Source organism: Rattus rattus, chromosome 8 (assembly GCF_011064425.1).
Source record: "Rattus rattus isolate New Zealand chromosome 8, Rrattus_CSIRO_v1, whole genome shotgun sequence".
Taxonomy (NCBI): domain Eukaryota; kingdom Metazoa; phylum Chordata; class Mammalia; order Rodentia; family Muridae; genus Rattus; species Rattus rattus.
The window spans coordinates 49,654,359-49,680,200 of NC_046161.1; the positions used below are offsets into that span (position 1 = coordinate 49,654,359).

At 40.5% G+C, this 25,842-nt stretch overlaps 1 protein-coding gene across 2 annotated transcripts in view; it reads right to left on the minus strand.

Moving 5' to 3' along the window:
- Scaper (S-phase cyclin A associated protein in the ER) overlaps window positions 1-25,842 on the minus strand; it is a 265,244-nt gene that overhangs the window by 35,343 nt on the left and 204,059 nt on the right. For both annotated transcript variants that reach the window (XM_032911332.1, XM_032911331.1), the window contains exons 16-17: window positions 17,116-17,348; window positions 10,479-10,634 (exon numbers count right to left, since the gene is read on the minus strand). In XM_032911332.1, coding sequence (XP_032767223.1) covers window positions 10,479-10,634; window positions 17,116-17,348 — 389 coding nt within the window. The remainder of the gene's footprint in view (window positions 1-10,478; window positions 10,635-17,115; window positions 17,349-25,842) is intronic.

The window sequence follows — 25,842 nt, forward strand, 5'->3', positions numbered from 1 at the left end:
AAGTAGAGTTCGACTGATAACCCTATCAGCATTTATGCCTCAGATATATTGTTTCAGATATTGCTCAGAACACATCCACAAAGCATGATACATTCCTGTATTCCTTATACTCTTCTCATGGAATATAGTACCTCATGTGAAGTCTTCTTATAGTCAGTAGGCAAGGTACAACTCTCACGCACAATGGAAGAACTACAACTTAAAGCAGGTCACATGAGTTTCTTAAGTAGCAGAGGCAGGGGCATGATGCAGGTCTTAATACATAATGCTCTGCCCAAAGACCAAAGCATCCACACAGAACAGGACGTGATTTCATATTTTCTCTCTGCCTTTTCTTTAGTCAGAATTTGCAAATCACTAACTATTGTTAAACATAATACAGTTTTGTGCCATCATAAGGAGATATTTGTAGTATGCTCTTTCATAAAGATTCAAATTTACTTGATTATAGGCACATTTAGAGCACTTTTTATAAAACTTGTTAGTGAATATCAGTTGGCCTTTAGTGTCATCAAACTCAAAAGAATTAGGGTAAGACCCTACTACAGACATGAAAAGATAGTAATTTGTCTACAGTTATTATGAAGGTTCCAAAAAGAGACCCAGGTTTGGACATAATTGGCTGCCTGTTCAAATAGAAGTCAGAAGGCAGAAGGCAGTTCTCCCTAAAACTAATTCCTAATCTACTTTCAGATCTCCAAGGATGCATGACTCTGGAGACAAGAGTTTTACTATTTATGAATCTGAATGCTGATTTTTCCTTACTGTGCCTGCTATTTTCAACAGACTATTAGCATACTGTAAATCAGACATTTGGGATTATAGCTTTATTGGTAGAAAACACTACCATAACCTTTCTTAGCAATTATAAAGTATCATGAATTCACTGTTTTTTCTTCTGAAGAATAAATGCAAAAAACCAACCAGTTAAACAAACAAAACAAAATAAAACCCAAACAAAACATCAAAGAAAAGGCCATCAGCGCAGTGTTTCTCCCTTCCCATTATGGGGGAAAGGGCTGATCTAACAGCTAATGACACAGCTTCAGTCTTTAGTGAATATCTCCTAAGGAAATAAAAGTGTTGGCTGAGGAAAATCAACCAAGCATTCAGGGACTAAGGTGTGGAAATGGTTCAAAAACACATATAATATTGCTTTAAGGAAAAGTATATTTCCCTTAAAAGTGAGCTCATGGACTATAAAAAGGCTGTGAGGTCATGTATAGCTCTTGGCTTTCATGACTAATGCAAACCTGAAGGGACATTGGGAAATATTTAATGTTTTCTTCAATTAATCAATCAATCAACCAACCAATCAACCAATCAATCAATATATGTGTGTGTGTACATGTGTATGTGTATATGCACTATAACACATATGAGCAGATCAGACAACATGTGAGAATTTCAGAGATCAAACGCAGGCAAGTGCCTCTACCTGCTTAGCCACCTCACTGGTTCAATGTTTACTTCTGATTCAGCTTAAAATACAGATAATTTGTCCATCAGCAGGATCATGGCTCCTGCTGGGTCTTAACTGTAAGTTATCTAGTCTCTTTAACCCAAATGTTTATAGTATAAAGTTTTAATCATATCAGGCATGCACTAAAGTTTTCCTTAAAGAATAATTGTTATTAAGAAAAAAAAAAGGGTTGGGGATTTAGCTTAGCGGTAGAGCACTTGCCTAACAAGCACAAGGCCCTGGGTTCGGTCCCCAGCTCCGAAAAAAAGAAAAAAAAAAAAAAGGACACAAGTTGTGTGTTGGGAGGGGCAGAAAAAAAATAGGAATGGCTGTGGGAGGAATCGAGAGGAGGAAAGAAAACAATCAAAATACATTGCAAACGATTCTCAAAAATTAATAAAAATACTTTAAAAATACATGAAAGATATTAAAAATCAGATGTGAAGCTCTGTATACCACACTTTAAAATGTAAAACCTTTTCAATTTTTACTAGATTTTAAGTTTTTTAATTTAGATACAGGACTAGAGGTTTTAGGGAAGTACTTATATGAATTCACTAACAGTAGATTTAAATGCGGACAGGTCTAAGTGGGCTACCGTTATTGCCATGTGATATCTAAAATCCAAATCTGCTTTATAGGAGCATATAGTTAGGCAAAAAGCAGCAGCTTGCATGGGCATGAATCGTGGGCAGTCCATTATACAGCTAGTCTCAGCCAGCCTAAAACAGCACGTGTGTGCAATTCTAAACTCTATAGCCTCTTCTCTCTCACTTGTTCCTAGTTTGTCTATGATCATCCTCCTGTCTCCCAGCATGCTAGAGGGCTGGTGACCACCCAGACTATTCTCACAGCTTCCAGGATTTTGTTTCATTCAACTTTTACTTATAGAATCTCTGAGGCATCTGTGAAACTTACATTTCAGCCCCAAACCATAAAAACACACTTAATAGTCTACAGAGTGTCGGAGTGGAGTGGATTAAATTTGTGCATGTCCCAGTGATGGACGAGAACTTCACTGCACAAAAAGAAATGGGTTATTTCTCAGCAGAATTCCAGGTTTTGGCTCTTAAATCTTGGAATATTCCAAGAAAGCCAATCTTAATCTAACATAATACAGTTTTGTGCCATCATAAGGAGATATTTGTAGTATGCTACTTCATAAACATCGTCTAGTGACATCATATCCCAGTCTTTGTGTGAGCACAAAAGGAATGATACTCTCTTAGGTACTATGCTCAAAAGTCAAAGTGCCTGTGCTCCAATACAATGAATGCCAAAAACTAAAGGCAAGGGAGACTTGGCCCCTAGAATGGAAAATGTGTAGTCCAACAATGGTGGGTCTATCAGCTCTCCATTACTGCTGGAACAAACTGTCACAATCTAGTGGCTCCAAAAATATGAATGTGGTATGTTATAGTCCTGAAGGTAAGACACCGAAATAATAGATATCATTGTGCTAAAGTCAAATTGTCACAAAACTTGTGTTCCCTCAGAAGGCTGCAGGGCAGAAGGAATATTTTCTTACCAGCTTCCAGAGCACACTCAGACCCTCCAAGGCCCACAGCCCAGCATCTTCACGTCTTTTGAATACAGGCATCTGTGTTTAACGCCAGATGCCAGGTGCCAGCTGAGGGCTTTCTGGTGAAGAGTCCCTGCATAGGGAATTTGAGCTTCTTCATATGGTGGCTGGACTTTAGCTAAGCCCAGGAAGTGGAAGAGAAAAGAACAAGAGGCCAGCACAGCCCTGGGGGAATGAAGTGACTGGAAGGGGAAGGAGATTCCTGCAGGGAGAGAAGGCAGTTCAGGACGACTGACTGGGATCAGCCCCAGATCTTGGATGTTGTGCAATAATCCTTCTCATTTAAGACACTCCCTGGTTTCAAATTTTCACACTGAAAACAGCAAAGGGTCCTGTGCTGATGCACAGGTTTTTGTTTTACCTTTCTGATTTCTAGTTGGGTCTCAGAGGCTCTGCTGCCTTGCTTAGTAAAGGATGAGTAGCCGGGGGGATGGGTGCTGTCCTATGAGGGCTCTATGATGACTACAGCCCTTTATCACAGCTTTCTGGCCCATTCTTACTTTTTTGAATCCATTCTTCATGGAGTATACAAATGCTTTTTTTCTTGACCTTTAAAGTCATTTTTCTGTTTAAAAACATCCAATTGTTTTCCCATCCAATTGTTTTCTCATCGAGCTTAGAATAAAATTCAAATTTCTAATGTTTGTCTTCCCTCCTCCCCTGACACATACTTTATTTCCTATCACTTTCTTGTTCATCAAATTCAACACCTATTGGTTTTGTTTCTGGAACACAGCAACTCAGGCAGGACCTTGCCATGTTTTTCAACTAGAATATTCTTCCCTTGGATCTTTTCATGGTTGGCTCCTTGGAAGATACAATTTCATTACCCCAGAGAAGCCGCCTCTGACAGACACATGGGCCTGTAACTATACAACAAAGATAACTCATCCTCGTCTATATCTTGACAGAATTCCAGAGCTTCGAGACTAGAGTGTCTTAAGCTACTCAACTTTGTGTAATTTGTTACACCACCTTGGTAACTAGAATGGGAGAGGAAAAGCAAAAGGAAATGTGAGACCATAGGCATCTAGGGAGAAAAGGCAGGGCCTGAACAATATGGCTGTTACTGAGGTACAAGCAGGACTAGCACAGGGCTGGTGTGAGGGGACATTCTGTAAGCCTCAGAAACCCATCAGTGGCAGAAATGGCTCTGTAGTAAGCAATAAGCCCTATGCTGTTGGATGTATTCAAATAGAAAATGGCAAGGTCGTTGAAAAGATTAAAACCTTATTGTAAGACTGGGTGATTGTAAGGTTCTCTTAAATCAACAGAGTATGGTGGCAGGTCACCTGCAGAGAAATGATCAGTGAGGACAGATCTGGAGCTGGATGCCTGGGGGCCCGAAAAACCACACACTCTTCTTTGCCTTTCTGTCTTTTGCTTTAGATGCTATTGATAGCGACACCTATTTCTTCCTTCTCTCTAATGTATCATTCATACAGTACTTGTATATGCTTCAAAATATGATTTTTAGCAGGCCATGCTTCTGCTCAAAGGTATTAATGATACTATTGCCACCACAAGATACCAGAAAATAATTTGCATTTTTACACTTTAATCTTGTCATCATCTGGAAGAGTTCAGCTAGAGTACTACATGTTATTTATGTTTTTCTACTTTTATATCTTGTTTTTGTTATATTTTTAGTCTATCTTTTTCTCAACTATATGTATTATCATTTCCATTTTTTTAAGCTACTCTAGAAATTATCTAATCCTTATAAGCTGTGAACAACCGCTCCCTTTTTTGCCCTCAACTGATACCAATGATGATAGTGGCCACCATTTATGAAGCATTTCCAAGTGCCTGGCAGCTTACCAAGCACTTGCATGAATTGCGTTCTAACTCCGTTCCCATTGTCTTTATCATGGATATCTGTATATGCACCTCCTTTTTCCTCCTAACTTACAGGTCCTTGAGGACATAACATGAGTCTTGAATCATTTCTGCCTTTTCCCAAGTCTGGCACAGGACCTGGCATAGAACAAGTGCTGCATAAACATTTGTTCAATGATTGAACGGATGGGTAGGGAGGCAGAATTAAAAGTTTACCTTTGTTTGAACAAATGGTTTGGAAGCATCCTTAAACACTTGAGATGCACTCATTTATACCCACATGATTAGTGGGCTAAGTTGTAAATCATTCTGATATTTTTATGACATTGGCTTCCAAATGTCATTTGTCTACAACAAATTTTGTTAGAATACTTTGAATATGGAAATGGAAAACATATATACACAAACAAAAATCCTTTTTATATAATGACTTCTTTAGCCAATTATTATCAACCACTTCTTACAAGCTCTTTCCTCTCAGAGTTGACAGGTTTACAAGGATTATAATATTAATATATATATTTGTTTGCTTATCTTAGTGTTGGTCCACTGCTCCTTGGTCCTCTGTTGCTCTATGCGTAACTGCAAGCACAGTTATGAATACAGTAAGTCACTGTGGAGTAACTGAAAAGCCTGTGTTGACTGTGCTTATAAACAATCATTACTTCTGATCCTCTTAGTGCTCCTGAGGAGCCCGCATCTTACAATAGGCTGAGCTCAGCTGATGATGGATTAGGATGCTGCCCAAGACCTGAAACTAGCCTTTTTTTTTTTTTAAACTTCCTGTAAGACTAGGGCTAGAAAACCAATAGTAACAAAAGCCAAAACAAAACATTTCTGAAAAATCCTACTATAAATACATCAGATTTGTTTAAGTGAGTAAGAATTATTGTTTGTGTCCAATTTTCATTTTAAAATTCTGTGATAATCCTAAACTAAAACCAACTCTTTTATCACATTTTCACTTTTTACTTAAATAAAGACAAGTTCATTGTTCAAAACCAAGCCTGGTGTAGAAATCTTGGGCCCATGCTTTCTTCCCCCAACTGAAGCATAGATTAGCAGCACAAATTCTGACACTCTAATTGTCTTTCAGAACACCTAGGTAAAAATGAGAAGATTAAGGGCACAATAAGAGAGAAGTCCACAAGTGGACCTGCTCAGGCTTGGCTGCAAAGTGTTTACTCAGAGACCTCCTAGCAATTAGTTTTGCTTAATTACCTCAGGCTCTGCCAGTTCAAGAGGCAATTTTTAGAGGCCACTGTGGCTCTTTTTTTGTCTTTTATTCTGGTTACCAACAAAAGGGCTCCTTGACTTTCTGGTTTTAGCTAATTTCTGGTAGCCAAAACAGGCTTTCTGTGAATTCTTACAATAAAGCAAAATCACAGGTCCTACTTCTTAGAATGGGTTGTGAGCTTGCACAGAAATTCTAATTTATGTAACAAAATGCTTGACCAGTCTCTATAGTTCATAGTTTAGAAACAGACTTCCTGTGAAGATGGGGGACAGCACAGATGGCCTGTAACCATGAGATGTGAATGACTCTGACTGGTAGAGTGCTCCTTGCCCTGGTCCTTAGTGCTCAGGGAATGCTGGGAGACTGAAAAATGACAAGAGTAAGTAGGGATCATTTTTTCCCCCATTTTGAGAGTAGCAGATTACACAAACTCTACTAGAATTTCCCAGGTAAATCGAATCACAAAACCACCTGGACCTATTTTTATGTCCAAAATAATCTGCTTTTGCAGGAAGCCCTGCTATTAGAAATTTGCCATTGAAATTGAACAAAGAAATTATATTGGGGGAATTAAGAATTCTTAGAAACCATCAAGAATAAATCACTACCAACTACTTAATCTTCTCTAATTTGGAGACTATATCATTTACTAATCAAAAATGACAAGTCAGAAGCCTGAAGGTTCATCTAGATTCTTCTCCTCTCCCATATCAATAAGCCCCTTGCTATCTGACTTATTCTACCTCATCTAACTGTCTTTGCTCCTCTCTACTTTCAGTGGATGTAGAGGCACTCGGTATTTTGCACGTGGACCATGAGAAAGGCTTTGCTAATCCTTTGGCAGACCTCTCTACACTCCTCAGGAGTGCTCATTCTGGAACAGAAATCTGATCCTGCCCAAACAATTCTGTGGCAGTAGGCCTCTGTTTTCTTTTGAGCCTTACAACAGTTAAGGAGCTCAATTAATGGTCCCTTTTTCTCCATGGTCACAAAAACATCAAACTGAACTTAAAACACTAGATGGTTTGAAATATTCATGTATTTTTGGCTTGGGCTACCCCCAAAGCAGGACTTTAAACAAAGATATAGGTGTAAATGTAATTTTTTCTTTTGGGTGTGAGAAAGTAGGGCAGGTATAAAGTTGAACAAAAATTGTTAGTGAATAGGCTATTGCTGGGAACTCTTTGGACATTGGTGAGCACACCTTAGACCCCTCCACAGAGGGACAGGAAAGCTGAGTGACGGTCAGTTAGTCCCCTTGCTTTCGGGCAGAGCAGAACTGTGAGATGGTCTACAGGTGCATGCTGCCTGCTTTTTTTTTTTTTTTTTTTATTATTATTAACTTGAGTATTTCTTATATACATTTCGAGTGTTATTCCCTTTCCGGTTTCCGGGCAACATCCCCCTCCCCCTCCCCTTCCTTATGGGTGTTCCCTCCCAACCCTCCCCCATTGCTGCCCCTCCCCAACAGTCTAGTTCACTAGGGGTTCAGTCTTAGCAGGACCCAGGGCTTCCCCTTCCACTGGTGCTCTTACTAGGATATTCATTGCAACCCTCCACGGTGAGGTCAGAGTCCAGGGTCAGTACATGTATAGTCTTTGGGTAGTGGCTTAGTCCCTGGAAGCTCTGGTTGGTTGGCATTGCTGTACATATGGGGTCTCGAGCTCCTTCAAGCTCTTCCAGTTCTTTCTCTGATTCCTTCAACAGGGGTCCTGTTCTCAGTTCAGTGCTTTCCTGCTGGCATACCTCTGTATTTGCTGTATTCTGGCTGTGTCTCTCAGGGGAGCGATCTGCATTCACATTTTGATCATCCGTCTTGAGTTTCATTTGTTCTAGGCATCTAGGGTAATTCAAGCATTTGGGCTAATAGCCACTTATCAATGAGTACATACCATGTATGTCTTTCTGTGATTGGGTTAGCTCACTCAGGATGATAGTTTCCAGTTCCAACCATTTGCCTATGAATTTCACAAAGTCATTGTTTTTGATAGCTGAGTAATATTCCATTGTGTAGATGTACCACATTTTCTGTATCCATTCCTCTGTTATACCCAAAAGATGCCCCAACATATAAAAAAGACACGTGCTCCACTATGTTCATCGCAGCCTTATTTATAATAGCCAGAAGCTGGAAAGAACCCAGATGCCTGCTTCTTTATACACTTCCTACATCTCTCTCCTGCTCGTCCAGCATACTTTAAAGTTCAGCCTACTGGCAGGGTGAGTGGTGCCCTTCTTTAATCTCAGTACTGAGGAGGCCAAGGCAGACCAATACCTATGAGTTCATGGTCAGCCTGTTTTACATAAGGAGTTTCAGACCACAGGGACAACAAAGTGAGACCCTGTCTTAATAAAACCCCAAGACTTTAGTTTACTGAAGAGTTTCTTAACCTTCTCTTGGTGTGTTTTCCTTTCTTCTGTGTACAGTCTCCTTTCCTGTAGCTATTAGTTTGTATGTCTGACTCCACATTAGACTTTGGGCTCCTCAAGGTCAGTGTTCTTAGTACCTAATTTATCACCTGACATACAGCAGAAGCTCTCAGTGAGTGCCATTGGATAACATCATGGTGATACATGAAGGACAAGAATCCTGCTGTCTATATATATAAATGAGAAAATTAAAATAAATACACATGTTAACATGTGAATAATATTAAGTCAAGTGTAGAAATGGAAATACTAAGGCAGAAATCTGGAGTACTAATTCAAGTCAGTCTGGCTCTATGGAAAGGAGGTGATGGATAACCTCTAACTTTCTTTCAAGTGCCACAGACTTCAATATGACTGAAGTTGTATAAGCAAAAGCTAAAGACTACAAACTACACAACAGCCATATGCTTACTTATGTGATGGTCATTTAAATTCAAAATGAGCACAGGTGACATACACAAAATGCTAACAAGTTTGTTAGACTGTGTACTACAGATAAAGCGCCAGGACCAGAAGGGGTTTGTTGTGTTAAGAGACCACCGGGGAAGAGCTAATTGGATAAGATAGGGCTCTAAGCTGGTGCCAATACCCAGACAGAGCTGATCCTATGTCCAAACTCTCAGAAATGTGGTAATAACTACTCCTGATTCTATTATCAAAGGCAGACTTTGGTTACATTCCCAGATAGAAATTAACCTGAATGCAGGTTATCTTTGTTTCCCTGAAATTTCAGACAGTTTTAATTTTCCTATAAATATCACAGAGGTGACAGGTTGGTCAGAGTAAGAAAGATTAGGTGAGTTTAGGGATCCTATATGTAACAGACTAAACCAGTGATGATTTCAGAAGAAATGCCTTTCTCATAAAACACTGTGCACACAGCACTTGCATTCTGTGTGCTATGGAATAAGATGCGTCATATTTCTTTAAGAAGCAATTTCCAAATTCTTCAAATAATTTTTTTCTTTGCGACAAAACTTCAAAATATGGGATAAAGAAAATTCAAAATACAAATAAGTGCTGTTTAGAATTTAATTTTAAGCAAACTACTTTACTGAATATCATTGGTATACTTCAAGGATGTTTCATATTCCTATCAAAACAATAAGTCACTACTGTGAATGACTCTCACTCAGAGTCAAAAGAGCACCCAGGAAAGAGTCCTTGTCCTTTCTAGAGAACTGATGCTTTTTTAATTTACGTCTTTTATTGTATGTGTGAATGCACATATATGCAACAATGTCTATGGGGAAGTCAAAGGACACATTTTGGGAGTTCTCTTTCAATCCTGAGTTCTGGGGAATCACAAAATCAGGCCATCGGGCTTATGTGGGTTTTAATCACTGGACCATCCTGTTGGCCTGACAATTATTTCTGAGGATACCTTACAGGGTGGTGTTCAAGTCCATACTAGTGCCTGGCACTTTGCTTTAGCCACACCCATGAGCTACTATGAGTGCCTTCAGAGAGCTACTATTTTTGGATGACTCTTTTGTGTTAGTACTTTGGAAGAAAGAAAAGTAGAGAAAAACAAAGATCTAGGAGATTACCCAAAAGGAGGTGACCGGCAACAATACCATGGTGAGGTTGTGCTATTCTGGGCTAATGGCCTGATTTGGTTTGGTGTGTTTTGTCATTGGCTCACTGACTGCCAGAGAACCCCAACCCCTCACGCCCTACCTACAACACCCCTGGATCTCAGTAGAAGAAGAACTGGATGCATTCAGGTCTTTATGACACCAGTTAAAAAAAGAGAAAACAGACTGACTCTGGCAGGAACATCCATCCCACCCTCAAATAAAAATGTAATTCAATCTCAATGTGGAAAACCAATGACAAGGGAAATATAGGAAGGCAGTGGAGTGACTACTACAGCAGTGAGATTTAGACAGACAAACGTAAGAGATGCTCTAACCTGCAATTCTTACCTTCCAGTGACAGTAAAGCACAGCATACATATCCCACGTAGGAATCCTGCGGCATGCTGCAGAAATGTGGCCATTTTGGGATTCTCATCCACTGGGCCTTGCACTGAGAGGAAGCAGCCATGAAGTCTGTCAATCAGACCCATGTTCACCACATAGCTGGTGAAAGAGAATGGTATGTCTCAATCTGCAGAGGTGACAATGTCTTCATCTTCTATGATAAATCTTAGCACATCCAGGCTTGGATCCCTTGACATACTGACAGAATATAGGTTTGACTAAAACACTTAAGTACCAACGTCCTTACGTTTAGTACTAAACAATCAGTTATTCTCTCACCATTCTTCTTGGTTTGAAGAAACTGACAGTAGGTGAAAAAGTATGTAATGATCTCTACAGTCCTAGCAAGTAGTATTTTCTTAAGAACCAGGGACCAAAGTCACCACAACATAGGGACTTAGGAGACAAAATGATGCTTCCCAGATACACTTTCAAAAATTAATTTATTCTTTGACAACACACACGCACGCACGCACGCACGCACGCACGCACGCACGCACACACACACACACTATGGTCTACCTGACAACCTTACGATTTATTATCCTTCTCTCCCAGTAACTCCCTTGCCTCCCACTGCCATGTTTTGTTGTGTTTTGTGGTCCATTGACTTTTTGCAGGACTCTCCACATAGACATGCTACCCACACACTCTTGTTAACACTTTAAATTTCTAATGCCAACTGTAGGTGCTCTACTAAAATAAAATCACCATTAAGAACATAAATAAGATTAAGACTCTTAGTTATAAACATAGAAAGATACATAATGTTAATTGATCATGAAGACAGGCTAGGAATGTTCCATAAAATAACGTGTATCCCCATTGAAAATTGTGGGTACATGAGAGACAGAGACTAAGAAGGAAAAAAATTCAAATTAAAAAACACTAAAGAGAAATAGCAAGTAAACTCAATGTGTGATACTAGATAGGACTATAGACAAAAAAAAATCTATAATGACACCATATATATGAATCACAGCTATAGGATTTGGAGAAATCAAGTCATCCCTAGTGACTAGCTTTCATAGTATAGTTCTATGCATGCCATTGGGGGAGAAAAGTAACACTCTTACCCAGATGTAAAAGCCTGCGATGTACACTAACAACTGGTCTGACAATATATGCCAATTGGTACAATAGTGTGCAAGTGTTAGGAGACCAACCAACCAGTTTCCTTATTTAAAGCCTTCTCTAAAAGCCAGAACTCATGCATGGTAACATTTACTAGGCCCCCGGGGCTGGTGAGGTCATAGCCCTAAGGCAGAACCCAATCCTAGTATTCTGCTAAATGGACATAGAGATAAATTGCCTCCTAAGTTCTTATTTTTATACCCATAGATTAATACAAATAGCAGTCATCATTGCAGAAGCTTCTTTCTGTAGAAGATAGTGATTAATACAGGGACCCACAATTAGTGCCATGTGTAGAGACTAAGAGACCATGTTCTAAATGAGGCATCTATACCATTCTTCTACCCACTGCAAGGCTTAGGAATCACTGCAGAAGAGGGGGTGGGAAGATCATCTGTAGCAAAACAGTATATGCTAGACATGACAAAATGTTGAACACACGAACTCATAGCTATGACAACATGCACAACATCTGCATGAAATCTAGCCAGCCAAAATCCCAACATGGTGAGGAAAAAGGTTGATTCACTCCCACTGCCAGTTGAAGAGCTATTGGCAACTGATGGCTGCTGAGGGAAGTCAAGTCAGTTTTCTTCAGGGATAAGGCTAATGAGGGCCACCAAGCCTGGTTATCCCCAGGGGTGAGAGAATCTGCACTACACAAGTGTAGAAATTCCCAATTCAGATAAATTTTTACTACAACGGTACCCATGCTCCTACACCCTATATATCCTACTTAGTGTAGCATCAAATGGACTCAGTAGCTTAAACAAAGAAGCACATGAAACTGGGAGGGAAAACTGGTGGTGGAGAGACAGAGGGATTGGGAGTCAGCCACAGACTCACTTCATGTACAACATCTACTTGGTTTGACCCTGTTGTTTTTGTGAAACAAGGGCAAAACCAAATAAAACTCTGAGAATAACATTTTTTCTCTCTAACCTAGGGACTCTTTGCTCTTTTGCTGTCATCCATGAAGCTGTAACAGGTTAATATTTTAGCTTGACAGAAAGGTACAATCTTTGACCATTTATTATCTTTGGCAATGAATTAATATGAATTACAAATATTAAAATTGTGTTCTATCTCTAGAAAAAACCACACTTGGCCATACTCTAATATGTTGCTGGATTTATCTAAGCTAACATTTGACGAACTATATTCATCAAAGAAATATTGATGTGGGACTTTCTGAGGAATATTTTTGTCAGACTTATTATTAGTGTTCCTATTGGTATCATAAACCAAAGTACTCTTTCCTCTTCCCCAAGAAAGAATGTGTGATTGATAGCATTTTTTTCCCCTCTGAAATGTTCCACAGAATTTACAAATAAAGTCACCTATAGTGGAAAATTTTTTTGTAGAGGTACTTTTTGGATAGATTTCTGTTTATGCATAAAAGCATCAATTGATATAGATTCAAGGAGTCCAACTAACTGTGGGCAGGACAAACATACAGGATCTACATTTAAACAAACTGCCAACTGTAGAAAGTAAAAGACAAAATCTGGAGAGCAGTGACAAAAAAGGGCACGCTATTTCCAGGAGAAAACGACTCAAGAAGCTGATTTCTTACAGGAAACGAAGGAGTCAGAAGACAACAGAGCAGCATCTTTACTGTTTCAAGAAAAAACACCTCTTAACTCCGGAACAAAACAGACTCTCCCAACAGTAGATGTAAGAAACTGTCTATGGCACCTAATATTAAAGTAGAACTCTAAAACAATGAGTATTTAACACAAAGTAAGGAAAGAGCCATTGTATCTGAAAGCCATACCAGTCCTAGAGCACACAGATTTCCCCAAGTCATGAAATAAGGCTTGCCTAGGTAAATGGAAGCAAATACACACAGTTGGAGATGCTTTTCTTTTCCTCTGAGATAATGTTTTGTAGGATAGCCTAAGCTGACCTTCAACTCACCACTTTCTGCCTCTGGAGAGTCTGGATTATAGGTCTGTGGTACTAAGCTCCAGCACAGTTGGAGGGCAATGGGAGAAAGAATGAGTGAGTAGCTTTGCCTAGCTCTGTCTCCTATCAATCAGGCCCGGCATCCTAAACAATGGCTTCACATTGGTTAAAAGTTGCTCCCCACAACTCCTTTTAACTAATTGTTAGAACTAAGGACAATTAGGAATATAGACTTGTAGGGGTTGGGGATTTAGCTCAGTGGTAGAGCGCTTGCCTAGCAAGCGCAAGGCCCTGGGTTCAGTCCCCAGCTCCGAAAAAAAAGAAAAAAGAAAAAAAAAATAGGAATATAGACTTGTGCACTCTCCAGTACATTATTGGTAGATAAATGTGATTTACATTCAGTCTCTAGCAGATAACCCATTTGATAAGTGTAATTTAAACTCTTACAGTTCCCCATCTATTTTTAAGACAGGGTCTCTCACTGACCCTGAAGCATACTGCTGATCAGTGAGCACCCAGGATCCACCTGTCTCTGTCCCCTAATGCTGGGGTCACAAGCATGTAACAGGTATCATACAGGTGGCTGGGCATTTGAACTTGTTTTCACGCCAGCCCTCTTACTCACTGAATGATCTCCTCAGTCCCTTGCTCTAGCACAATTCTTAATTTTTAAAGAGCTAGTAATCCTTGATATCTACAGATATCATAGCTTTATAGTTTCACATTATTGTTTTGGGATTTCCTGTAGAGTAAACATAGATAATTTTGTAGGCACCTAATTTTCTACATTAAATCCTTTCAGTTTAAATTTGTGAAGCAATTTCTGTTTTCTACAACCAAATTCTGATTGATGTAAATAAGGATGATGAACAATGTTCTATTTCACTAATAAAAAGTACAATGCAAATGAAGACAATAGCCATTTACCGTTTTATGCCTATGAGAATTATAAAGGCAAGGATATAGAAAATGGGAACTTTAAGTTTTTGATGATAGAATAGAAAAAATATATAATTACTAGGGAGAAGAGTGTGGTATTAGCTGATAAATATGAACATTCATTTATTTTATCATTCAGAATTCCTTCTGTAAGTATAAGACCTTGAAAATGATACAAACACAGAACATGTTTATGAAGGTTTTGGCTCAATTTTTTAGTGAATAGTGAAATGGAGGAATCAGTAGAAGATGTAAATAAATCTTATTTATAGAGCAGAATTGTAGAACAGCTAAAATTAACAACATTAAAACATGTTGAATTTAATTGTATCAACTAGTAATTGGTAAATACTATCAGAATATTTATATAACTGTTAAGAAGTCATACAAATTTAAAATATAATAAATTGTTCATGGATATTCACACATGCTCACACAGACACACAGAACAGGCATGAGATGATGTCTGTCCACTCTAAGTTAAAGATGTAGGTCTTACCAGAGAAAGAATAGAGAAAAAGACAAAGATGAGGAGGTAATTCTCCCTGTGTCATTGGTTTTGTTTACAATAAAAAAATCCAAAACCGAAGATTAAAAGAGAAAAACACCAATTGTTGGAGCATAGTAGCTACAATATTGTTTTTGTATGTTTTGATGTATTTAAAAAATGAATAATTAAACATGGAAAAAGATATATGCATGCCTGTTCTGTGCTAGGTAAGAAAAAAGAGACCAATGTCGGGGTTTGCTCTGGCTCTGGGACAAGTCAGACAACTCCAGAGACTGCAGTGACACCTTTCCACTTAGCTTCACAACTGACAGCACTGCCCATGATGCAGTACAGATAAAGCATGGTCTCCTGTCAGTTAAGAGTTGGGAAGGTTAAAAAAAACAGATATGAAAATTAATACTCATGTTCTGTGAGGCATCCTCAAGGGCAAAGTGAACATGTTCCATAAAATCATCCCTGAGATGATTCAAAACCTCCAGGCTCAGCAAATCAATATTATAACACATATCTTTAAGAAAATAATATTCCAAAGGGTTTGTTCTCAAGTACTGTGCTTGTTAATCATCTTTTCAAAGTTACACCCATTATCTGTCTTGACAGAAGAGTACTGTTATTTTAGACACCCCCCCCCAATGCAATAATCTCTTCCTTTAAGGATTTGGCAGGGGGCTGGAGAGATGGCTCAGTGGTTAAGAGCACTGATTGACTGCTTTTCCAGAGGTCCTGCATTCAATCCCCAGCAACCACATGGTGGCTCACAACCATCTGTAATGGGATCTGATGCCCTCTTCTGGTGTGTCTGAAGAGAGTGACAGTGGTAAAAATAAAGAATAAAAGTTAAAAAAAGAAAGATTTGGCAACTTAGCAATGCATGTGAAAATGCTTGCTTCTTCTCCTAGAAGGTGGACTGGAATTGCACTAAAGCACTAGGCTGGACCTTCTGCCTCACCACAGCCAAAGGAGGGGCTCACAACAACCCCCTAAGGAGAACACTGAGACACAATGACATTCATCAGCAGGGGTGGCTAAGTTCTACAATGACCAAAAGGACATGAAGAAATTGAATGGGATCAAGCAACTGAGAGAAAGGGCAGGGAGGGTAAAAGTCAAGTGCTCTAAGATAAATGGTTGTGGACCCAAAGGGCCTGGTGCTCTCCAGCAATAAATATGCTTGCAAAAGAGAGCAGGGAGATGAAAGGGGAGTGCAGGAAAGATACTGAATGAAACAACTCTTCCCAAGGCAGCAGCACAAGAAGTCAGAGGGAATTTATGAGCTGTGAAAGAAACAAATGCAGAGGAGGGCATTTTCTTTCTCTATTAACCTACCATAAGTTTCATAGAGCAACAAATTGCATGGATTTGGAATCCAAAGATCAGTGCAGACCACAGAGGCTTGCTGAGTGGTGGAACAGTAACTGATTAACACCAGATGGAACCCTTCTGGGAAATTAAACATTCTACCTGATTCAAGATTCACAAGGGGAAAAAGTTCAGATGCTAAAGTAGGAGTAAATTTCCCTGGAGCAAAGGAGACCTTTGAAGGAAGCAAGGCAGGTCTGAGCAGGTGACAGAAACTGCCACATCTGTGAGGAGGAAAGTGTACAGATGTGGAGAGTCTAAGTAGATGTGAGCTCCAGTCCCAGCTTTCCACTCTACTCTTTAACTCATTACACAACCTTGGCCAAAACCCTTAACCTCCCCAAACAATTTCCTCATCTCGTCTAAATTAGAAGCTGTGCACTCACAGGGCTGCAAAGAGTCCAAAGTCTTACCTGTATGGAACGTGACGAGTGCTCCATAAATGGTGACTCTTGTTATATTAGGTCTGAACTAAAACTGTGACTAAGACGGGGGCTCAGATACTCTGAGGAGCAAAGTGCTGCTTTTGAGAAGTGGTAGGACGCTGGCAGCACATCTGAGAGTGTCAGCTGAGCTTTACATTGCTTTTCCTTCTTTCTACAAATGATAGAAGAGATTCTACCAAAAGTTTACAGACAATGCTGCAAAAACAACAGCTATCTGGAGCGTCTTAGGTTCTAATTATTTTAATACCTTAAAAAATCATTTTAGGAAGTGCAGTGATTTTACCTGATAAGGTCTTGCACTCGACTGTTAAAAGCATCACCTTGTGAGGGTTTGTTTTTCATTTCCTGTGTTGATATTTTTGGTGTAGCTGGCCGGCTGTTTCCATCTGGTCGGTTGGCAATCAGACAGCTAAAAACCACAGCACCGGCTCTGAGAAGTCCAGTCGTCAAGCCTTCAAAAACTTGTTTATTTGTATTTCTTCCCAAAACAGCATTATTTTCATCTGGAATATAAACCTAGAAATAAGAAACAGTGAGAATGCTTCAGTGAAACCATGGAAATTGGACAGAGATGACTTGTGAAAGTTCTAGAGTCATAATTTCTGAAATGCTACCTGAGGCCATGCGACATTTTCCCGTGTGTTGGCTCTGAGGTTAGGTGGCTAGTCAAATCCCACCTTTGTCTTTATTAGTCATATGATACTGGGAATATTATTTTTTGCTAAATTCTAACTTTTTATCTCTAAAACAGGGATAATAACATTCATTATAGGTTCCTGAAAGTGCTAACTGAGGTAATACACACAAAATGCTATCACAGGAATTGGCACAAAACTATATTAAAATTTTGAATGAACTAAGTTTATAGACTCATATGAGAGAATGGATTTCATGTGAGAATGGATTCTTAAGGATATCGAATTTAAATATCTCTAGTAGGACAACATTTGCATTTCTTACTACAAAATGGCAAAAGGTTCTTTTTCTAAAACACAGAGTCACATTATGTCACTCCTTGGGCACCTTCTGTCTTCTGTTTGAGCCAGGGTCTCTCACTGGAGAGTCTGCCTTCCCATCTTGCCAGTGGTGGGACTGTAGGTATACATCACTGTACCTGGCTTTTTATGTGGGTTTTGTCAATGCATGTTTTGATATTTTTGGTCTTCATGCTTGCGGGGGCAAGTGCTTTACTGATTTGGCATCTTCTCAGCTCTTCCATGATGATTTTCATTTAATTATATCTTTTGCAAGGATTTAAAGAACTTGTAGGTTTTAAAGAAAAGTTGATTTTAAAGGAGATTTTCTTTTATATCTTGCATGACCTCTGCTTGCTCTGACTTCTCTGTATTTTATATTGGAGACTCTTTTTCAACATAGTAATCTTGGACATGACCCTTAGCCAGGTACAGCATGGCCTCAACTGGCAGAGCGAGTCTGAGAAGTGACCCCCAGTCTGGAGCCACAGGGTTCCAGTGAGGAGCAAGTCCATAATGATCCCTGCCCAGTACCAGATACCAAGGGGGCCCTGGGGCCACTAAGATGAGCAAGTAAGTAGTGGACAGAGGAGAGACAAGCAGACCAGTGTGAGCACAATGAAGAGAGGCCAAAGTGGAGATTCAAGGTAGTGAAGAAGAGCCTGATGTGAGTAGCTAATGGTGTACCTAAGGCCATGGTGAGGTCCTGGCCCAGTGCTCCCACTGAGGGCCTTGTCTGGGTCTGTGCTCTGCAGCAGCAGGCAATGTTACCACCAAAGGCCATGCAGAAGTCTCTGGTCTGAGCTGCTGCCACCTGGGGCCATGTTGATGTCTGAAGGCTGTTTGGAGCCGACCCTACCTATCTCCTGGGAATCCTGGGAGAGCTGGCCCTGCCCCTTGACAGCTGACTCCGGAGATAGGCCTGCAACATTGTGCAGGAAGCATAGTAGAGCTGGTCCTGGTTCCATAGGTGGATGAGGTAGTGGGGGAACTGCTGGTGAGCCAGTCCTGAGGATGTGAGCCTGGGAGAGCTGGCCCTGCCACTCATCTGCTGTGAAGTGTTGTGGGTGAGGGAGAGATGCCCACCCCTCACTATCCTGGGGTCATGAGAGTGGAGAGCTGATCCTACACCTCACCAGCTGCATTTGCAAGGAAAGACGTGTGGACAAAAGGGTGTACCTTCCAATATACCGTGATACGCTACAGCTTCCACAAGGAGTTATTTTTTTTCTTTTGTGGAGGGGGATAGAATTTTTTTATATACTAAAGATTCATGCCCAGGTATGCTAATCAGTATATTATAGCCTGGATCCAGTAAAAAAAATCTGTTTTGACAAGATCTGTGTGAAAGGCTTTGATATGCTTGATTAGAAAGAGACCCAGTTTTCCCCTACTGATAAATTCTAACTGTCTTAGTCAGGGTTTCTACTCCTACACAAACATCATGACCAAGAAGCAAGTTGGGGAGGAAAGGGTTTGTTTATTCAGCTTACACTTCCACATTGCTGTTCATCACCAAAGGAAGACAGGCCTGGAACTCAAGCAGGCCAGGAAGCAGGAGCTGATGCAGAGGCCATGGAGGGATGTTACTTACTGGCTTGCTTCCCCTGGCTTGTTCAGCTTGCTCTGTTATAGAACCCAGGACTACCAGCCCAGGGATGGCACCACCTACAATGGACTGGGTCCTCCACCTTGATCACTAGTTGAGAAAATGCTTTACAGCTGGATCTCATGAAGGCATTTCCTCAAGGGGGGTCCTTTCTCTGATAACTCCAGCTTGTGTCAAGTTGACACACAAGACCAGCCAGTACACTATTAATATTTTTAACTCTCTTCTCTTGAGACAGTCAGTGTTAGCGATCAGGTGTCTTTGCATCCTGCTTTCAAGGGATCCAGCAACAAGACATATCATCTCCAGCTGCCCGAGGGACACTGCTGCATGTGCACCATAGCCCCAAAAGAAGTTAGTCTCCCTGACGTTCCTCTTTTCCCTTCTTTCCTTTCTTTCCCAGAGGTTGCCTCTTGTACCCCTCTCTAGTAACCCTCCCACGTAAGACCTGTCACATGGTGTGTTTTTGTCAGTCCTGTCAGTCAATTCCACTGTTCGGAACTCTGTATTCCTCAAACCTGAAGTAGATAGCATGGTGCCCAGGAGACACAGGTTCCTAGAAGTTCAAGTATCACTGATTTGGCAAAAGATTTTTTTTTTAACTCTTTATTGATTCTTTGTTAATTTCACATTATGTGTCCCAATCATATTCATCTCTCTGTTCCTTTGTATCCTTTTTTCATCCTTGCAACCTCCCCGCTTGAACATAAAAAGGAAAATAAATGAAATAAATAAACTAAACAAAACAAAATCTCATTGTGGATGCTGCAGTATGTCACACAGTATACCCTTTTGTCTAAACTTGCAAATGTCTATTGCAATGAGTCCATTGGTTTGGTTCAAGGTCTCTGGCTTCTGCTATATTATCAAGACTGGATCCTCACCAGGATTCCTCTTGCATATCCTGTTGTTGCCCTGTGTCATGGAGATCCTGCAGCTTTGGATCTGCAGGACTGGCACCTTTGTGTGCTCCAGCAGATGGGGTAGTAATCCAACTCAAAGCCTTAGATCTGGGCCTTGGTGCTACCTGAGCTGGTCAGCCAGGGCAGTACTCTGGAGCCAGCACTACTAGGGCCAGGTCTCCAGCTTTGCTTAGAAGAGGGGTGGGGCCAGCTTCCCCATATTCAAGCCATAACCATTGGGTCATCTCTTTCCACACTCACAGAACCAATGCCAGCTCTCCAGCACTGCCCTGGTTATCTCACCCAAGTGCTGCAGTCGGCTCAGCTCTCCTACCTGGGAAAAGAGTTTTAATTCATCATATTTCTGTATGGCTGGCTGGTGTCCCCAGGTCCTGAATAATTGGTTTAAAAATCTCTGTGAGGTAATAAGTGGATATTAGCCAAAAAAAAGTGCAGATACAATCCACAGAACTCAAGAAGGTTAACAAGCAGATGGGCCCAAGTAAGTATGCGTCAATCCCACTTGGAAGGGAGAAGAAAACAACTACAGGAGGCAGAGGAAGGGAGGGACCTGGGTGGGAGAGGAAAGGCAGAGGGGTAAAGAGGTACATGGTCAGGTATGGGGAGGGGGAGAAGAAGAGAAGATGAGAGGCCCTGAGGGCTAGCAGAATGAACGGGGAGGGAAGTAGGGGACTCTCTAGAAAGTACCAGAAACCAGGGAAGTGAGAGATGCTCAGGACTCAGAAGGAGGTGCCTTAAATGAAAGGCCCCACAGTGGAGTGGGGATTTTTAGAGCCCATCTCCAGTAGAGACAGCATCACGTGGAGGGATGGTGTTGCCATCCCACAGTTAAAAATTCTGACTCAGTCCTGCCAAGACTGAACCCCCAGTGAACGTGATTGTTGGGGGAGGGCGGTAATGGGGGGAGGATGGGGAGAGGAACACCCATAGAGAAGGGGAGGAGGAGGGATTAGGGGGATGTTGGCCTGGGAAACCGGGAGGGGAATAACAATTGAAATGTAAATAAGAAATACTCAAGTTAATAAAGATGAAAAAAAAATTCTGGCCCAGAATTGTTTCTGTCTAAAAGAATCGCAGGGACAAAAATGGAGAAGAGACTGAGAGAAAGGGGGTCCAGTGACTGACCCAACATGGGATTCTTCCCAAGGTGAGGCTCCAAGGCCTGACACCATTACTGATGTTATGATGTGCTTACAGACAGAAACCTAGCATGACTGTCCTCTGAAAGGCTCAACAAGCAAGACTGAGGCAGGCACAGATATTTACACCCAACCACTGGATTGAAGTTGGGGGACCCCTGTGGTTGAATCAGAGGAGGGGTGGAAGAAACTGAGGAGGGCAACTGAACCCCAGCCACCAACCAGGCAGCATACATGAGCTGGTTTGAGGCTCCCGACATATATACAGCAGAGGACTGCCTGATCTGGCCTCAGTGGGAGAAGACAGGCCTAACTAGAGAGATTTGAGGCCCCAGCAAATGTGGTGGCCTGGTGGAGGCCTAGGGAGGACATCCTCTTAGAGGGCGCACGGAGGGGAGGAATAGAGTGAGGAACTGTGGGAGTGTGAATGAGGAAGGGGGCAATGGCTGGAATGTAAAAAAGTAAAAGTAATAATAAAAAGTGAAAACTAAAAAGAAATTTTTTTCTGTGAAGGCTGGGGAAGGACACATACTTGGATGCTATCATAGTAGTAAGAGCTCAGGCATATAGGGCATCTAAAACTACCTCTTTAAAACACTATAAATACATATATGTACATATATATACATACATGTATGTGTATATGTATGTATGTACGTATGTACATACGCATGTATGTATATAGGTGACCTAGGTCCAGCCCCTGCATGCTCTTTGGTTGGTGGTTCAGTCTCTGTGAGCCCTCATGGGCCAAGGTTACTTGACTCTGTAGGTCTTCTGTGCTGTCCTTCACCCCTATGGCTTGCTCAATTCAATCTCTTACTCTTCCACAAGCTCTACCTGATGTTTGGCTGTTGGTCTCTACATCTGTTTCCATCTGCAGCTGAATGAAGCCTCATAGGAGATAGATGCCTGCCACTGGACCCCATTCCCCTAACAGGACTGCCTACTTGAGTCTCAGTGGGAGAGGATATGCTTAGTAGGTGTCTCAGGGTTAGGTGGTACTCAAGGGAGGCTTCCCCTGAGAAGGGGAGGGGACAATGGGGGAGAGGGATTTGTAAGGATGAGACTGGGAGGAAAGAAGGAAGGGGAGGCTGCGAACAGGATATAAAGTGAATAAATTAATGAAGTTAAAAAAAGAAAAAATTGTTGGGCTGAATGTAGTTAATATGTTTGATCAGCTACACTTTAAAGTTAACTCACTAGAGACAAAACTTTATGGTTCTTTCATATACTACAGAAGAATTTGGTTGACCCATTTTATGGGTAATGTTGAAAGTCTTCAGTCTTTATTAATTTTTGTATTACAAGATTATATTGCCTTTTATCATGAAATGTTTAAAATAAAGCACTATTCATGAATGAAGGTGTTTTTAAGAAACCCTTTGACTACCTAGAAGTATTTTACCTAGCAAGTCTATCATTTAAGAATATAGTTAATAATCGAGAGGAAAAAAGAATTCTGAGATATAAAATTAATGGCCCTTACTTAATGAGTTGCTCATCTCACCTTTAAAAACCTACTAAACACATGGCAGAAGGGGACAAAGGAGTACTCTATTTTCTTGTGTTGGTTGCTTTCCTTGAGGGTTGTGTTTGCATGAACGTTTGGTGACAATAACAAGAGAATAACTAACACACAGGGGATGGTAAAAAGTAATGCTTACTGGAGTTTCAATTTAAGCACTGTTCTTGTACCACCCGTTTCATGTAAGTTTTACAGATTAAAGAATCAAAGTTCAGAGATTTCAAGTAATGCATGCAAATTTCAGCTATTTAACAGAACACTGGGGCCTTGAACCTGGCCGCTCTATTCTAAAGCCCACGATATGCTTTCATTCCTCCTCTGTATCACACATTTCTTTCTTTCTTTCTTTCTTTTTTTTTTTTTTTTTTTTTTTAGAGCTGGGGACTGAACAGGGCCTTGCACTTGCTAGGCAAGCTCCTACCACTGAGCTAAATCTCAACCCCACACATTTCTTTATTGAAGATTTTGGAGAAACTTTGTCTCCAGAGGACAGAAGTGAAAATTAGTCATGAGCCAAACATTGCTTCATTGATGTATCTTAAAACACAAGATTCCACAAGAGCTTTATTGTGGCTAAAGAAAAAACCAATATTAAATGGTTGTTGTGGTTAAAACTGGCTGAAATATAGTAACCAAGAAAGAAAGAAAGAAAGAAAGAAAGGAGGGAAGGAAGGAAGAAAGGAAGAAAGGAAGAAAGGAAGAAAGAAAGGAAGGAAGGAAGAAAGAAAGGAAGAGCTAAGCATTATGCAAACTAGGCCTATTTTTGTGCCCATCCTATTTTTTCCCTATAGCTGCCAGCTTTTGAAATTTAAAAATATAATTTTTGCCTGTTGCATAATATAAACACAAAGAAGGTAGCCTCCCTTTTGAGGGTTGCTGGGACAAACTCTGGAACCTCAGGGCAGACTCTAGAAGAAGAACTTCAGTATATGACCTTTAAAAAAATCAAAATAAATCAAAAGCAAGCAAGCAAACAAAAACATGACTGCCTATTTTCCAAGGGTCAACATGCTTTAAATTCAATTCAACCAACCTTGCATTTTTGCATATGTCCCCCTCACCCCCTCGCATCTCTATTTTTGTCCTTTGGGTTGGCCCCTTTACTGATGAAAATTATGTTGGCTACTTTTACGTCAACTCGACACAACTTGAAGTCACTTTGGAAGAAGGAGCCTCAGTAGAGAACCGGTCTCTACCAGATCGGCCTGTGGGAAGAACAGTGGGTGATCTTCTTAATTAGTAATTGATTTGGGAGGATCCTGACCATTGTGGGTGGTGCTATCTCTCTGCAGACAGTCCTTGGGTGTGAAGAAAGCAGGATGAACCAGCCATGAGAGTGAGCCTAAGTAAGCAGCAATCCTCCATGGCCTCTGCCTGAGTTTCTGCCCTGAGTTCCCTCAGTGAAGACTATTACTGGAAGTATAAGCCAAATAAAATAAATCCTTTCTTCACCAAGTTAGTTTTTGTTCACTGAGCTTTATCACAGCAATAGGAACCCTAACCGAGATAAGAGTAATATTCTCTGTGTAACATTTGGTTAAGTAATTTTATTCAAATGCTCAAAGTTATTTTTCTGCCCTCTGAATAAGTCTGTTCTATCTGTTCCAATTTATGACAGTGTTTCAACAGAAAACAGGATTTCGGCTGGAAGAAGTATTAAATTGCCAGAAGTAAGGTAAAGAGAGGCTTAACTTCAGTGTTACAATATAACTCTTTGTAAAATCATCAAAAACAAGTTTTGCGACCGAGAAAAACAAGCAGAATTCTACAGAAAAGGTATAAATACTGCTGAAGACAACTATCAAAGCAGTACACGCTTCACTTCTATGTGATGGAGAGGTAACATGCAAGCAGCTGGTTCTCTTGGGACAGCTTTAGTAGCTGAGGTACACAATCACAGAGATCTGCTATCTGCTTATGACCAATACTACAGTTTGAATTCACTTCCGACAGAATAGCTGGGCCAAGGGTAATGCTAAAATTTTCCCTGCCTTAAAACATTCCTACCCAGGACCCTGCTTAGCGAACATCTGTATTACATAGGTATGAGGCCCATCCCCTTGGGGGTGGGTATCTGTGTGGGCAGAGATGGGTTACCTGCTTGGCTTACAGCTGGCACCACTCCTTACTGTATAGCAGTAGGTCTTGTCTGGGGAAAGGGCCATGGAGCTTGTGGCTCTTCTAAATCTGTAACTCTTAGGCAAAACTTTAAAACCATTCTTTTTAAACAGATGAAAATGTATTCCTCAGTGTATTTTTCTCTTCTGTCATTCTTCCTTGCCAGCTTTTTGACTGAATCATGGGTCCTGTATTGAGTCACCCCTTTCTCTTTAGTATTTTTATATTGCTCTGATATGTCATTATTTCATTTTTATAATAGCAGCAAATTACAAATGGTTCATATACATATTTTCTTCAACTTAATTTTTTACTGGAATATATTCAATTAACATGGTGATTTTCACACAAGTTTATCATATACCTCGCTCATGTCTGCCCTACATACATTCTCTTTTCTCATTCACCTCTATTATAATGGACCCACAAGTGAGAGGAAAGATACAATATTTGTCATTTAAAATAAACTTGTGTGTTTGTGTGTGTGTGTGTGTGTGTGTGTTTATAAGCAGCTCATGCATATTTCTGCTATGACACATGAGTGACAATTAGAGGACAACCTGTCAAAGTCAGTCCTCTCCCTCCACCATGTGAGTCCCAACCCAGAATGTCAATAAACACATTTATCTGCTGAGCCACCTAACCCAGCCAATATCTGACTTATTTTAATCTTTATTTATACTATATCTTTAATCTATAATTTTTCTGCTTTGTGAATT